We start from the raw sequence: 13094 nt of genomic DNA, 5'->3' as shown, positions 1-13094 counted from the left end.
CGGCCATAGTTCAATGACTTCTTAACAACATATTGTACAGCAGAGGTTATAAAACAAAGAGAACACAGATGATATAAATTATACTATTGAGAAGAGGGAAGGCAGAAAAAATTCGTTCTTTCTCTTTTACATCTATGATATTACCCATTTAAAAGTCTTTCCACCCTATCTAGTAATTGGACTAACATATACGGCTTGAAGGTTAGGTAACAAGAGTATAAATGTAGTTCTTGACTTATTTTTTTTCTGAGATAGAGTCTTGCTCTGTTGCCTAGGCTTGAATGCAGTTGCACAATGTTGGCTCACTGCAACTTCCGCCTCCCCAGGTGAAGCAATTCTCCTGCCTCAGCCTCCCTAGTAGCTGAGATTACAGGCAACCACCACCACACCTGGCGAAGTTTTGTATTTTAAGTAGAGACAGGGTTTCCCCATGTTGGCCAGGCTGGTCTTGAACTCCTGATCTTGTGATCTACCTGCCCCGGCCTCCCAAAGTGCTGGGATTACAGCTGTGAGCCACCACACCCGGTCAACTCTTGACATATTTATAGCAATTTGTCCCTTCACTAAATGGGCCTGTCTAGACAACTATGTGTTTTATTTCTTAAGCCTGGTTCTCACTTCATAATGCCATTAGTATATATCTGTCTCTAGAAGTCTGATCTCCCATTTCACTCCCTGAACATCAAAGAATCAGATCATCTGGCTTATAAGAATTGTTTGTAATGTTGGAGTTAATTGGGCAATAAGAAAAGTGTTCAGTTAACTTAGAGAATAAAATTGCCAAACGTCCGTGACCCTTCAATAGTCTGTTTTGGCGGCTTTCAAAGGCTTTTCTTTGCTTCTTCAATTCCCTCCTAGTGCCTGGCCATGTTCCTGAAACATGAAGTTGCTGGATCATTTAAACAATATAATTAATCTTTATAATGTCCCATAGAATTCTTAGATGTAAACATAACTAAACATATTTCTCAACACATAGAATGATTTATAAACTTATTGTTGCCTCTGCTATTAACCTTCTCTTCCCTATTAATAATATTATAATAAAAGCTATCATTTATGGAATTCCTTTGTGGAAATGCCGTTATGGAAATCCTGGCACCATGCTGGGCACTTTACATATATTATTTATAATCCTACCACAACTGTGTTTGGAATAAATAGAATAATCATCATTTCCTGAATAAGAAAACAGGGGAGAAAAAGAAAAGTTAAGTTATAACTACTCCCAAGATTCCACAACCACGAAGGACTACAGCTGGGATTTAAATCTTGGTATATCTGATGCCAAACCTCACCTTCTTTCCACTTTGCAGACACTCTCTAATCATGTTACATCTACTGAATATTAACTCTTTGAGCATACTATAGTTCATCTCTTTAATAAAGACTAGGATGATACTTCTTTACCATTATGATTCAGATATCAAACTTAGTATGCTTCTGAGTTAAAAATCCACCAAAACATCAATGTAAACAGGTTACAGTAATAATATTTGATCTTAAAAAAACCCCACAATGTTTGCTTTTTACAATTAATGAGTATGCTATAATAATATAGCTTTTTTCTACTTTTACATAAATTTATGCACATTTGAAGATAAGAATGATGCATCTGACAAAGCTGTTAGATCCTGAGGTCGAGAACAAGGTCTGATCTATTTCTATATATCCAAGGACTATGCTTGATTGATACCCAACACTCAATTGTTGATGAAAGACAGAATCAATAATTCTCAAGTAATACTTTTTCTCAAAGTAATATTTTAAGATACCTGAAAGAGTAGTTAAAAAAAAAAAAAAAAAAAAAAAAAAAAAAAAAAAAAAAAAAAAAAAAAAAACAATGAAAAAAAAAAAAAAAAAAAAAAAAAAAAAAAAAAGAGAGAATAAACGTTTTTGGTCTGCAGATGAACTTCCTACCTCTCGATCTTTGAGTTTCATGGCGAGTACCAACTGATGCCTGTGGTTAGTGAGAGCCTCCCGGTAATTTCCTTTGGAGAAGAATGCAGAGCCCAGATTCCCATGAGCTCGGCATTCTCCTGTCTGGTCACCTGGATTGAAATGAGGAAAAAAAAAAAGATAAAAATTTTCTAAGTTACAATGTTATTTATAATATACAATGGTCACCTTAATTTAAGAGCCACAGATTTATTAGCTAAGATTTTACTTATCTTCTTTTAGAAAAGTATTTGTTTCTTCCACAAGACACTATGTAGGGAGTTATTGTCCTAGAATTTAAATCTCTGGGTAAAGACTGCTATTATTGTCATAATATACAACTGCAGACAGGGATTTAGATATCTTGAAACAAAAGACCTTAACACAAACTAGCTGCTATTTTAGTCTCCTCATTGCTCTGCTAACGACCTTTGATTCTAAACCACCATCAGCTTGTTGGTTCAGTCATTTGACTCCAAACCTATAAGGAAGTATCTTTACAAGTATGCTGGCGGTAGATTCACCATATCCTTTCCCTTACTGTAATCCTATAAGTCCTTGAATAATCACCATAATGACCATCATAATCATAAGCCATACTTATTTTACAAATGAGAAAACTGGGTCACAGAGAGATTAAGAAACTTGCCCCAAGTCACAAAGCTAGTAGGCAACAGAGCAAGGCTTCTAAACCCAGTAGTCAGACTCCATAATACACACACTATATTATACTCTCTCCTTCAACAAAACAATGATGCATCCTAATGGAGGAAAGAATTAAAATTAAGATGAAAAACTCACCCACCAATGCTATAATTTGACATGTTTTGTAAGCTCAAATCTCTGAAGAGGGCAATTAATCCACATCTCTTAGCCTTTTAGGAGTGTTGGCACCTTGTTATATGAGAAAGCTGTAAAGACTTTAATACTCTAAAATAGAGAATGTTCTAGAGGCACTCGCTTTTTTTTAAAATTTTTTATTTTTAAGAGACAGGGTGTCTTGCTTTGTTGCCCAGACTGGAGTGCAGTAGTGTGATCAGAGCTAAGTGTAACCTTGCATGCTTGGGCTCATGCAGTCTTCCCACCTCAGCTTCCAGAGTAGCTAAGACACAGGTACATGCAACCACACCCAGCTTTTTTTTTTTTTAAATAAAGAGTGTCTCACTATGTTGCCCAGGCTGGTCTCAAATTCCTGGCCTTAGGCAATCCTACCAAAGCACCGGGATTACAGGTGTGAGCAACCATGCCTGGCCATCACTTTTTATTACATATGTTGTTTTCATTCATGTCAGGTTACTCAGCTTTCTTTCTTCCCTTTTTGCACTGAAATAGAAAAAAGAAGCATCACTCTACCTAAGGTCTTGGCTACATCCAAGTCCTGCTGCATATATCCAGTGCTCTTCTCTGTATTTCCAAGAGACCAGTAAGCACTGCTCAGGGCAGAGAAAACAGAACCTCTCAGTTTGAGGCTGCACGTGCCAATCTTCAGTGCGGCTTCTAAGACAACCACAGAGGCCCCATGATGGCCAGCTGTCAGGAGTTCCTGACCAACCACAGACACGACCACAAAGGGACTCTTGTCCAGTTTCATTTTCTGAAGCTGCTGATAAGTGGGCTCGAGGGAGTCTGAAAATCAACAACAACAACAGCAACATTAACAGGAGAATGTAGGATGATACAAAAGCAATCTTTTCTAATGTGCTCTAGAAACAAATGTTTATCATACCTTTTGTGGCTTATTTCACGTATAAACTCCTCAACCTTTATTCTAGCACCATCCTAACTGTCCACTTAACTCATCTGACTAGTATCACAAACCCCAGTCTGTATTTTCCTTCTCCTCACTCTTGCATTACATGTCTTATCCTTTCTTTTGGTCTTTGTGATCATGATGCGCCACCTTCCCTGAATAGTTCCCCCCTCAAAATACAGGCACATCCCTCAAGTCCCACTTGTACCAGGAATATTCCCAGGTCCTCTGGCATACATTAATCTGCGTATCCAAACTTCTGCTTCATTTTAATAGTACTGCACAGTTTGGTCATTAACTATTTTAAAATTGTTCTCCATGTATTAATTTTTAAAATATTTTTCCAGCTAAATCTAAAGACTGCTATAGGACTGTCTTTTGTTACTCCACAGCAAGTGGCACAATGTGGGTACTCAGAAAACTCATCATGGACACAAGGGAAAGTCTCTAACATGTCTGGCATTTGATAGAGGTTTGTTTGTAACAGGTCTTGCTCTGTAACCCAGGCTGGAGTACAGTGGCATAATCTTGGCTCACTGCAGGCTCAACCTTCTAGACTCAAGTAAATCCTTCCACCTCCACCTCCCAAGTAGCCGAGATCACAGGCACACACCATCGTGCATGGCTAATTTTCAAACTTTTTTTGGAGAGATGAGGTCTCATTACATTGCTCAGGCTGGTGTAAAATTCCTCGGCTCAAGCGATCTTCCCGCCTAGGCCTCCCAAAGTGCTAAGATTACAGGTGTGAATTACCATGTCCAGCCTGGTAAACTTGAATCTGAATTACAGATTAATAAACCCGGTTCATATTTTTTCCTAGAAGATGCAATAAAAGAAGCTCTCCCAACAAAACCCTTGTCATTCTCACTGGTAACCCAGTATCCACTGCTGCTTCTGAGACCTGTAGCCCCCAACTAAAAAAAAATATTATCGATTTTTGTTGTGGTCATAAATGAAACCACAAAGAAATCATCTGAATTTATTGAGGTAAGATGGAAGATAAAATTAATGTTGGTTTCATTTTATTTTCATATGGTATTAAAAGGACATAGATAGGGGTAAGTAAGCCATAGGAGATTTTTTTCCCATTTGAAGCTAAGTTTGAATATAAATAACCTCCAAGCTCCTTCTCCCAATTCTCCTTTTTTCCTTTAAAGACAACTGCAGAGGTATTAACTATAGCCCTACAATGAGATTGCACTTATAAAGCATTTATTATTAGTTTTCCTGAAAAACTATTTCACATTAGTTTTTCCACTATGCACATGTTTTTTTAAAAAAAAAAAACACTATAAAAGGGTTGGTCTCTTTAAATCTTGAATCTCCTAGCCAACAGTACTGCATTAAAATGTAATTCTTACAATTTATGACTTTGAATCTAAACTCTCCACTAAAAAGCTCTCATCTGAATCAACATTGCCACAGAAACCTTGAAACCTGGAAACCTGCTGGTGCCTAAAGCATTTTTTTCCTTCAATCAGATCACTAACAGAGAACAAAGAACATTTTTACACCTGTCAAGATTCAAGCTGTGCAGAGTACTGGTAAACACTAGCTAACCAATGGGGTTAAGTACAGGCACAGGAACCCAGGAATTGCTAGAATACAAAAGAACAATACCATAATGAAATACCGTGAGCAGAATTTTGGTGGTGTCCGCTGATGAGTTTGGCAGTTGATGTTGATCACATCAGCATCCCAGTGGCCAATTAGTAGAAACAAAAATAATAGAACTTTAGAGTTGAAAAGATTTTAAAAATATGCTCTCTTAAAAATGAAGAATCTGAATATTTAGGTGATTTACCCAAACTCAGAAAGCTTGGGACAGGGCCAAGATTAGAACACACTGTAGGGCTCTAAGCCCATGTTCTATGATATTGCACGAGGCAAGATTATTAGTTGCTAGTGACAGAAACCAATCTTGGCTGCTTGTAAGCAGAAAAGAAACACACTGAGTGACAACTGGGAAAGGTGGAAAACCAGGCCTCCAAACCCACAGTCAAAATCATACCACAAAAGCTGCCTGTTGAAGGCAACTTAACCACTGCAACCAAACACAGGACACCACAGCTTACAATGCTCCTCCCCACACCACCTCACTGAATGCCACCCTTAGAAAATGGGTGTCACCATTGCCACCTCTACCACCAGAACAAATTCTGTGCTATCCTTTCTTCTTTGAACCTTTAGCCTCTGATTCAAGGATGGAGTCCCAGCTGCTAGGGAGAATGGGAAAATTGGGATATGATGTTTTCAGCTTTTATTATAGACAGCAGAAGCGGAAGTGTATGATGGAGAATTCTAAACAGAGGGAAGAGTGTTCAGAAACTGTCAGCCCAAATTGAATGGTGGCTAGCAAAGATATTATGCTTTACTTAGTGACGGTTCTTCCCATAGCACCCCCAGTTAAGTTAGAGAAATAATCATCTAATTGAGCCTCTGAAATTATACAACAGTGGTAGAAAGAGCAGTAAGAAATATCTAGAGGATTCCCTAAAGAGAAAGAAATCTTTAATTGTACAAATTTTCACTAGATGAAAATGAAACTGATGAAAGAGAAGAAGATGAAATTTCCTTTTTCAGTATATAGGAAATACACTTCAAAAGATAAATTATAATGCAAAGATCAGTATAAGGCTAATATACAAAACATGCTATAAGAGTTTGGAAAAGGGAAGGATTATCAAGAGCAACTGGAAAGCTTCATGGAAGCAGAACTTGATCTCCTGAAGAAAGAGTAGGGCTTAGCCAAGTCTTTGTTATTTTCTGAGAGTAGAAGGCATTTTATGCAGATCTGTCCTAACAAAAGTGTCAAGAGAAGATAGATACATGAAATGACAAGGCCTGCTGAGCAGGCCAGCTTGAACTGATCAACAAATATTTGTAGGGAAGGAAATTGACGTGAAATAATGAGGAAAACACTGAGCAAAATACATACAGACACCTGTATTTCAAAGTCACATAGCCTCAGTCTCTCACTTCGTCAATGCATAGGTTGTAACTGTGGTGATTGTTACACAAATCTATTCATGTATATATGAATGTCTACATGTACAGATATATACACACAAAAGTCCATTTCACTGTATACAAATTTTAAAAAAAATTCTTTTTTTTTTTTGAGACGGGAGTCTCACTCTGCCACCCAGGCTGGAGTGCAGTAGCACAATTTCAGCTCACTGCAACCTCCACCTCCCAGGTTCAAGTGATTCTCCTGCCTCAGCCTCCCAAGTAGCTGGGACTACAGGTACACGCCACCTCGCCCGGTTAATTTTTGCATTTTTAGTAGAGACGGGGTTTCACCATATTAGCCAGGCTGTTCTTGAACTCCTGACGTTGTGATCTGCCCACCTCGGCCTCCCAAAGTGTTAGGATTATAGGCATGAGCCACCGTGCCCAACCAAATTTTTAAATTTTTTAATATCAAATTTCTCAGCTTGGGCTCTAATTATGTCTCATTGGTCCACACCCACAATCAAAAGCTCAAGATGGCAGCTGTATATGCTTTTGATGAATACAAGTGGTAAGGTAAGTTTTCTAAACATATAGGTGATCGCTACAATTATTTCCAGCTCTATTATTCTAATTCCCATTTTAGAGTAAACTTGGGCTATTGGCAAAGGGACTAATTTTGAGATTGTATCAGGCTAGGTGAAACAGAGTTTTGGCAGTCTATAGCTATTAAGACGTTTTTCTTTCTAGAGTTTATGGATAATACATGAAATAGGCAATGTCAAACCAATTCCATAAGAGCATAAAGCCCTTTGCAACATCAGTTCAACAACTATCAAGTGTTTTTAAAATGCAAAGCCTTTAAAAATTTAAGATGAACAAAATAATATTTCCTAACACTTGATGAGCTTGTAGGAATGTAGCAGAAGCTAATAATAAACAAACTCATACTCAACTAAGAGATATTCAGTGCTATGCAATGGCGTGTCACTTTTATATAGAAATAGGCCTAAAAAAAGCTCTTTCAGTATATACATAAAATAAAAAGTCACATGCTCAGAGAGAATTGTGTCATCATAATAGTCGGTAGTTTTTTTCTTTCTTAGTAATATATAAAATAATGAGGCCAGGCATGGTGCTCATACCTGTAATCCCAGCACTTTGGAAGTCAAGGCCAATGGCCCAAGAGTTCAAGGCCAGCCTGGGCAACATGGTGAAACCCCACCTCTATAAAAAAAATACAAAAATTAGCTGGGTGTAGTGGCACAGATGTGCAGTCCCAGCTAGCTACTGAGGAGGCTAAGGTGGGAGGATCACCTTAGCCTGGGAAGGTTGAGGCTACAGTGAGCCATGACCATGCCACTGCACTCTGGTCTAGATGGCAGAGTGAGGGCCTGTCTCAATAATAATAATAATAATAATAATAATACAACTTTAAATCCAGAATTCTTAGAAGTGGTAAAATGTGCCACGGGACCCCAAAAGAGAAAGGTGTTATTAACTCTATTAGGGTAGGTCTGGGAAGGCTTCCCATAGGAAGTGGCACCTGAATAGAAATTGGAGATATGAGAAACCATAATGTGTTCTAGGAACTGCAGGAAGTTTAAGTTGAGAATATCTGGATATAAGAAGGAAAGAGAGGCAAGGTCTTCTATACTAAGGCCTGAGAGAAACTTCTCCAGTGAGTGCTCATAAAGAGGAACTTATGTACTATGCAGTGTTCATTCCACATCCACACCACTACACTTGCCCTAAACATAAGAGCAATTAGTACTGCTGCTGCTTTCACTCCTCAGTAAGAAGAATGGCATCACACTGCAGAGGCCTGCCATTAGATGCCAGTTCCTGACTTTCAAAACAACATTAGGAGATGGATATTATAATTTCCCTCTACGGAAACACAATGAAGTATAGAGAAGGGAAGCAACCTTTCTCAGCCAATGGACTAGCAAATGGCAGTGCTGGAATTAGATTCCAATCTTTTTGGGGGGAAAAGCCTGTGTTTTTAATATAACACTTCAGAAGGAAGCCTCCTGTGAAAAGAGACTCCCACCTAAAAGAGAATCAGAGGGAATGAGCCCACTAGGGTAGACAATTAGGCAAATAAAAGGTGAGCCCCAACTTGACCCTGCAAGAAAAGCTTATACATTTAACAGGCATTTTCCATCAGCACTTCAAAAAATCAGCTTCCCTGGGTCCCCAGGAACTGGCAGAAACACCACAACAGGTGATAGCCCACAAATTTAACAGTCTTTACATTGCAGAATTAACAGGAAGAAAGACAATATACACAAAAGGTCCCCAGCAAGACGCACCCCTAGCATCTTTAGAGGAACAAATAAAGGTAAACTCAATCTCATTTAGTAATTACATTATTAAATCCACTTTTGGCAGTAATAGTATGGTACAACATCCAAATTTGCTTAAATGTTTTTAACATACAATAAACTGAAATTGCTGAAACGTTATCAAAAAAAGAAATAGAATATGGTAAAATGATTACTTGAGAAGTCATGTAAAAGAAAATATCAATTTATATTTATATTTTCATTAATGATTTAAGAGAAATACATCATATAAAATAAGTAATATCCACAGGAGAAAAGGTTTAGCTGATATCTGATTTGCGTGCATGAGTGAAACTAAAACAGATTTAATTCATTTAGAAATGTTGGCAACAATAATAAAAAATCAAATGAGTTTCAACGTGGAAAAATATAATGTATTTATATGGGGGAAAGGGTATATTAATATAGATTGGTCCTGCCTTAAAAAAAAAAAAAAAAAATCTTAAAACTTCCACAAAGACCAAACCACAGGAACACTGTGCAGGTCATGAGAGTTTTGTCTGCTTATAGAAGCACCTGGACCAGAGAGTTTTCTCTTGCATTTAAGGATTACAAAACAAGCTGGTCTGAGTGCAATAGCAGTTACAACTAACTGATCAAAACCAGTTACAGACTTATCCTTCTCCACTCGCACTGCTTCACTTGACTAGCCTTTAAAATAAAAATAAAAATAAAAATTACGAAACAAAAACAACTGACATTAACAGATCAGATGTATATGTAAAGTGACTCAAACTGCACAGCTATGCGACAATGGCAAAACTTAGGAAGTTGCAGGAGGCTAAAATAAACAATGGCTAAAAAAGTAGGCAGCAAATGATGAGAAATTTTGTCAATTACAACCATATAACAAAAAGAGAGGTTATTAAGATGTGGGATGATGCACAGAACAACACTGTGCAAAGCCACAGACTTCATAAATTGTTGATAAGAAAAGCCCACCTGGAATAGATACAGTGGTAAAGGCAATGCTAAAAATAGATGAGATAAATTAAATTGCCTTAAGGGAAGAGAAGAAGATATTGAAGCACTCCAGGCACCAGTAAGAAGCTGCTTTTCCAGGTTCAGCCTTAGGTCACTTACATAAGATGGGAAAGAGCCTGGTACAGAAACCCTAAGAGTGACAGCAGCTCTGAGCTATTTCTAGCAGTGCAGGGAAGATTTCCTTACATTTATCTAAATAGATTGCTTCAAAGGCAAAATGGCAAGTATGATTTTGCTGATCTCAACACATTCACTCCAATATTCTAAGGCAGCAGCAGAAGCACCTCAGAATAAAGAGGTAATATCTTCATTAATTAAATAAAAATGTTTCATGTAAATTCCTTGTGGAGGGGTATAAGGAGGCAACAAGAAAAAACTAGAAAATGGAGAAATAAGATGATTTTTTTTTCTTGTTGTCCATTCTGCCCGTGCTCCCTGAGCCCAGGCACTCCAAAATGCATCTGCTCTAAGTCAGAGTTTATTAACAGCAGGTCCCCGAGGGGGTTCAGCCTGTAGCAAAACCTCAGCTTTGTACAGTCTATAAAATCACATGAAGAGAGGTTTTCTTAACACTTTTTTCCTAAAACATGAAATCCCTAAATTTCAGGAAAATATTTTTTATACAAATGAATTACCCAGAGATCAAATGAGTACCATTTGGTTCATCAAACTTTTATTTGGCACATATTTTGAGCCAAATATAATACTAGCCAGTATATTTAAAATATCTAATGATGCAAACATTTTCAAAACTAGATAAAATATTAAATGATGCTGCCAGAGGTTCATTTTTCCACATGAAAAATTTAAAAACATACCATTTCAGACTAAAAAACAGAGTTCTGCTTGGCATACCCTGTTTAAAATGAATCATTATTAGCTGTCTACTGTTTACCATAAATCTGCCTCACGGTCTCCATCACTCCCCAAAGACAGCAACTGCTATATATGTTTAGTCAAATCTTCCCAAGAACTCATTCCCAAAAAAATCAATGTTCCTCAAAATGACGCCAATCTGTTTTGGGCCTCAGAACTCCTCCAACCTCCACAGTAGCATTTTCAATCCATTCTTTTGTTTTCCAGAATAACAATCAGTGTAAAGTAGAAGTAGGAACGGGGAGAAAATAATGTAAACTGGTGTCTGTCTTGTTTCTTTCTTCTTTTAATTCAACACAATCTTTTAATGCTCCTCTGAAAAATCTGAGACACAGCCTACAATTAGATATATATTTCCTTTATGAAATATAAGAATGTTAAATGTCTTCTCTTATTTCAGTATTTCTAGAAGGCATATTGGTCCAGCTGAAGAATGAGTTTCCTACTAGAAGTGTGGTGGTTTAGAATTACAGAATTTCAGACCTACAGAAAAACTATAAGAGCTTTTAAATAATCCTAAAATCCAGAGAAGTTAATCCATTTATCCAAGGTCATACAGTTAGTTAATAAAAAATTTAAGAATATAATATAGGTCCACAAAATTTTAGGTGAGTGGCCCTTCTACCATACTATTCTGCCTCATTAATGTCAGTTGTTGGCAGTGATTCTTGATCTTTCTTTGTCTAAAATATCAAATCTTAGCAAATTTGATAGCCTATCAATTCTCTGTGCCTGAGCTTAAATGCTTGGAAGGCTGGAAGTTTTCTACTTCAAATTAATGTTATACCAAGTACTTTTATCATATTTACCTCTCATGGGAGATTTCATGGCGGCTTCCACCATCCCCACCAGAAGCTGGAGACTCTTGGGGTCTTGAGCCAGTCCAGATGCAAAGGCTGCCAGGGCATCGGCATGACGTCCAAGGTACTGGAGGGCAACACCCTGTCGGAAGTATGCCTAGAAATAAAGGATATATGACGCACGTTTTGCCAGTGCTCCAACAAGGCTGATGGTGATTCTTTACTAAAACAACAGATCGGCAGAAGTAAGATTGAGATGTACTTGATATAAAAACATAGTGAACAGTTCATGATAAAATGAACTAACTTATAATATCATAAGCATACTTTTATCAGGCAACTTCTATTTAAAATTTTCATCTTTTCCCTTCTAAGACATCAATTTTATCATATTCTTTGGTATATAATATTCACATATTGCTTTTATTGGTTTTGAACTATTTTAAAAATATTTTGCATCCCACCTTTAATGCCATAAGCTCCTCTGAACAGAGACTCGAAGATTTCTTTATATCTTATGTAAGTATCTGGTACAGTGCAAAAATAAATGAGATAAATTCCACTTATTTTCTGTTTCCCCCCTTATTTAAAAAGGAACAAATCAGTGTGTGATTACTATCAAGATAATTTTAATAATGTGTAACACAACATGGCTACTTAACTTTTAATGTATTGTTTCAAACATAATATTTAAAAGCAATTACCTATGTGTGCTTTGCTTAGAAACCAATATCGGTCCAATATACTTAGAAATTGTCACAAATTATATTCCTGGGATCTAAATGAAGTTTAAAACTCTTAAAACTACCACTCAATAAAACATACATAATTTAAAATTTTTATATTACACATGACTATACGTAGAGAGTGAGAAAGCACCTTTCATGTTTATAAAATATTTTTATTTATCTTTATAATGACTCTTTGAGGTAATTTAAGATAGGCCACATCATTCAGTGTTTCTATTAAAAAACACTGAATCCATAAACAGAATGAATACTCAAATTAGTATGGACTATGCAGGCTTCTATTAAAGTATCAGCAGCTGTTAAAACTGAGACTCCGGTAAGATAATAAGCTGTAAATGCACTTTCATTACTAATTCATAGGATCACTTCCTTTCACTGGACTCAGCCACTGTTTTAATCTTTAATGTGTTTACAAACATTTTCATTACCTTTTTCATTTCACATTTTAGGTGGTTTCTATATTCCAAGAGGCAACAGCTTATTCCAACTAAAAATAACTATAGTTTACATAAGTATAGAAATGCTATGTTAAAACTAAGCTAAAAATATACATATTTATGTTTTTATATACAAATATGCCAAATAACTGTAAACTTATTAAGAGACACAAAAAATGTCTTCGTTACTGATTTCACGTTATAAGAAACAAAAATCTTAAGTTAGTGTCATCGAATTTTGATAGCTTCTTACATATTTA

General features: G+C 36.6%; 1 protein-coding gene across 1 annotated transcript in view; it reads right to left on the bottom strand.

The window, feature by feature from the left end:
* The window catches only part of TTC28 (tetratricopeptide repeat domain 28), a gene marked incomplete at its 5' end in the record, with an annotated part of 309931 nt that extends 298126 nt beyond the window's left edge, over positions 1-11805 (bottom strand). The window contains 3 exons of the mRNA XM_017498029.2: positions 1921-2051; positions 3292-3564; positions 11658-11805. Of these exons, the coding sequence (XP_017353518.2) occupies positions 1921-2051; positions 3292-3564; positions 11658-11805 (552 nt within the window). The remainder of the gene's footprint in view (positions 1-1920; positions 2052-3291; positions 3565-11657) is intronic.
* Between the last annotated feature and the right edge of the window lie 1289 nt (positions 11806-13094).

This window comes from Cebus imitator, unplaced genomic scaffold (assembly GCF_001604975.1).
Source record: "Cebus imitator isolate Cc_AM_T3 unplaced genomic scaffold, Cebus_imitator-1.0 Scaffold237, whole genome shotgun sequence".
NCBI lineage: Eukaryota > Metazoa > Chordata > Mammalia > Primates > Cebidae > Cebus > Cebus imitator.
This window is presented reverse-complemented; position numbering and strand designations above follow the sequence as displayed.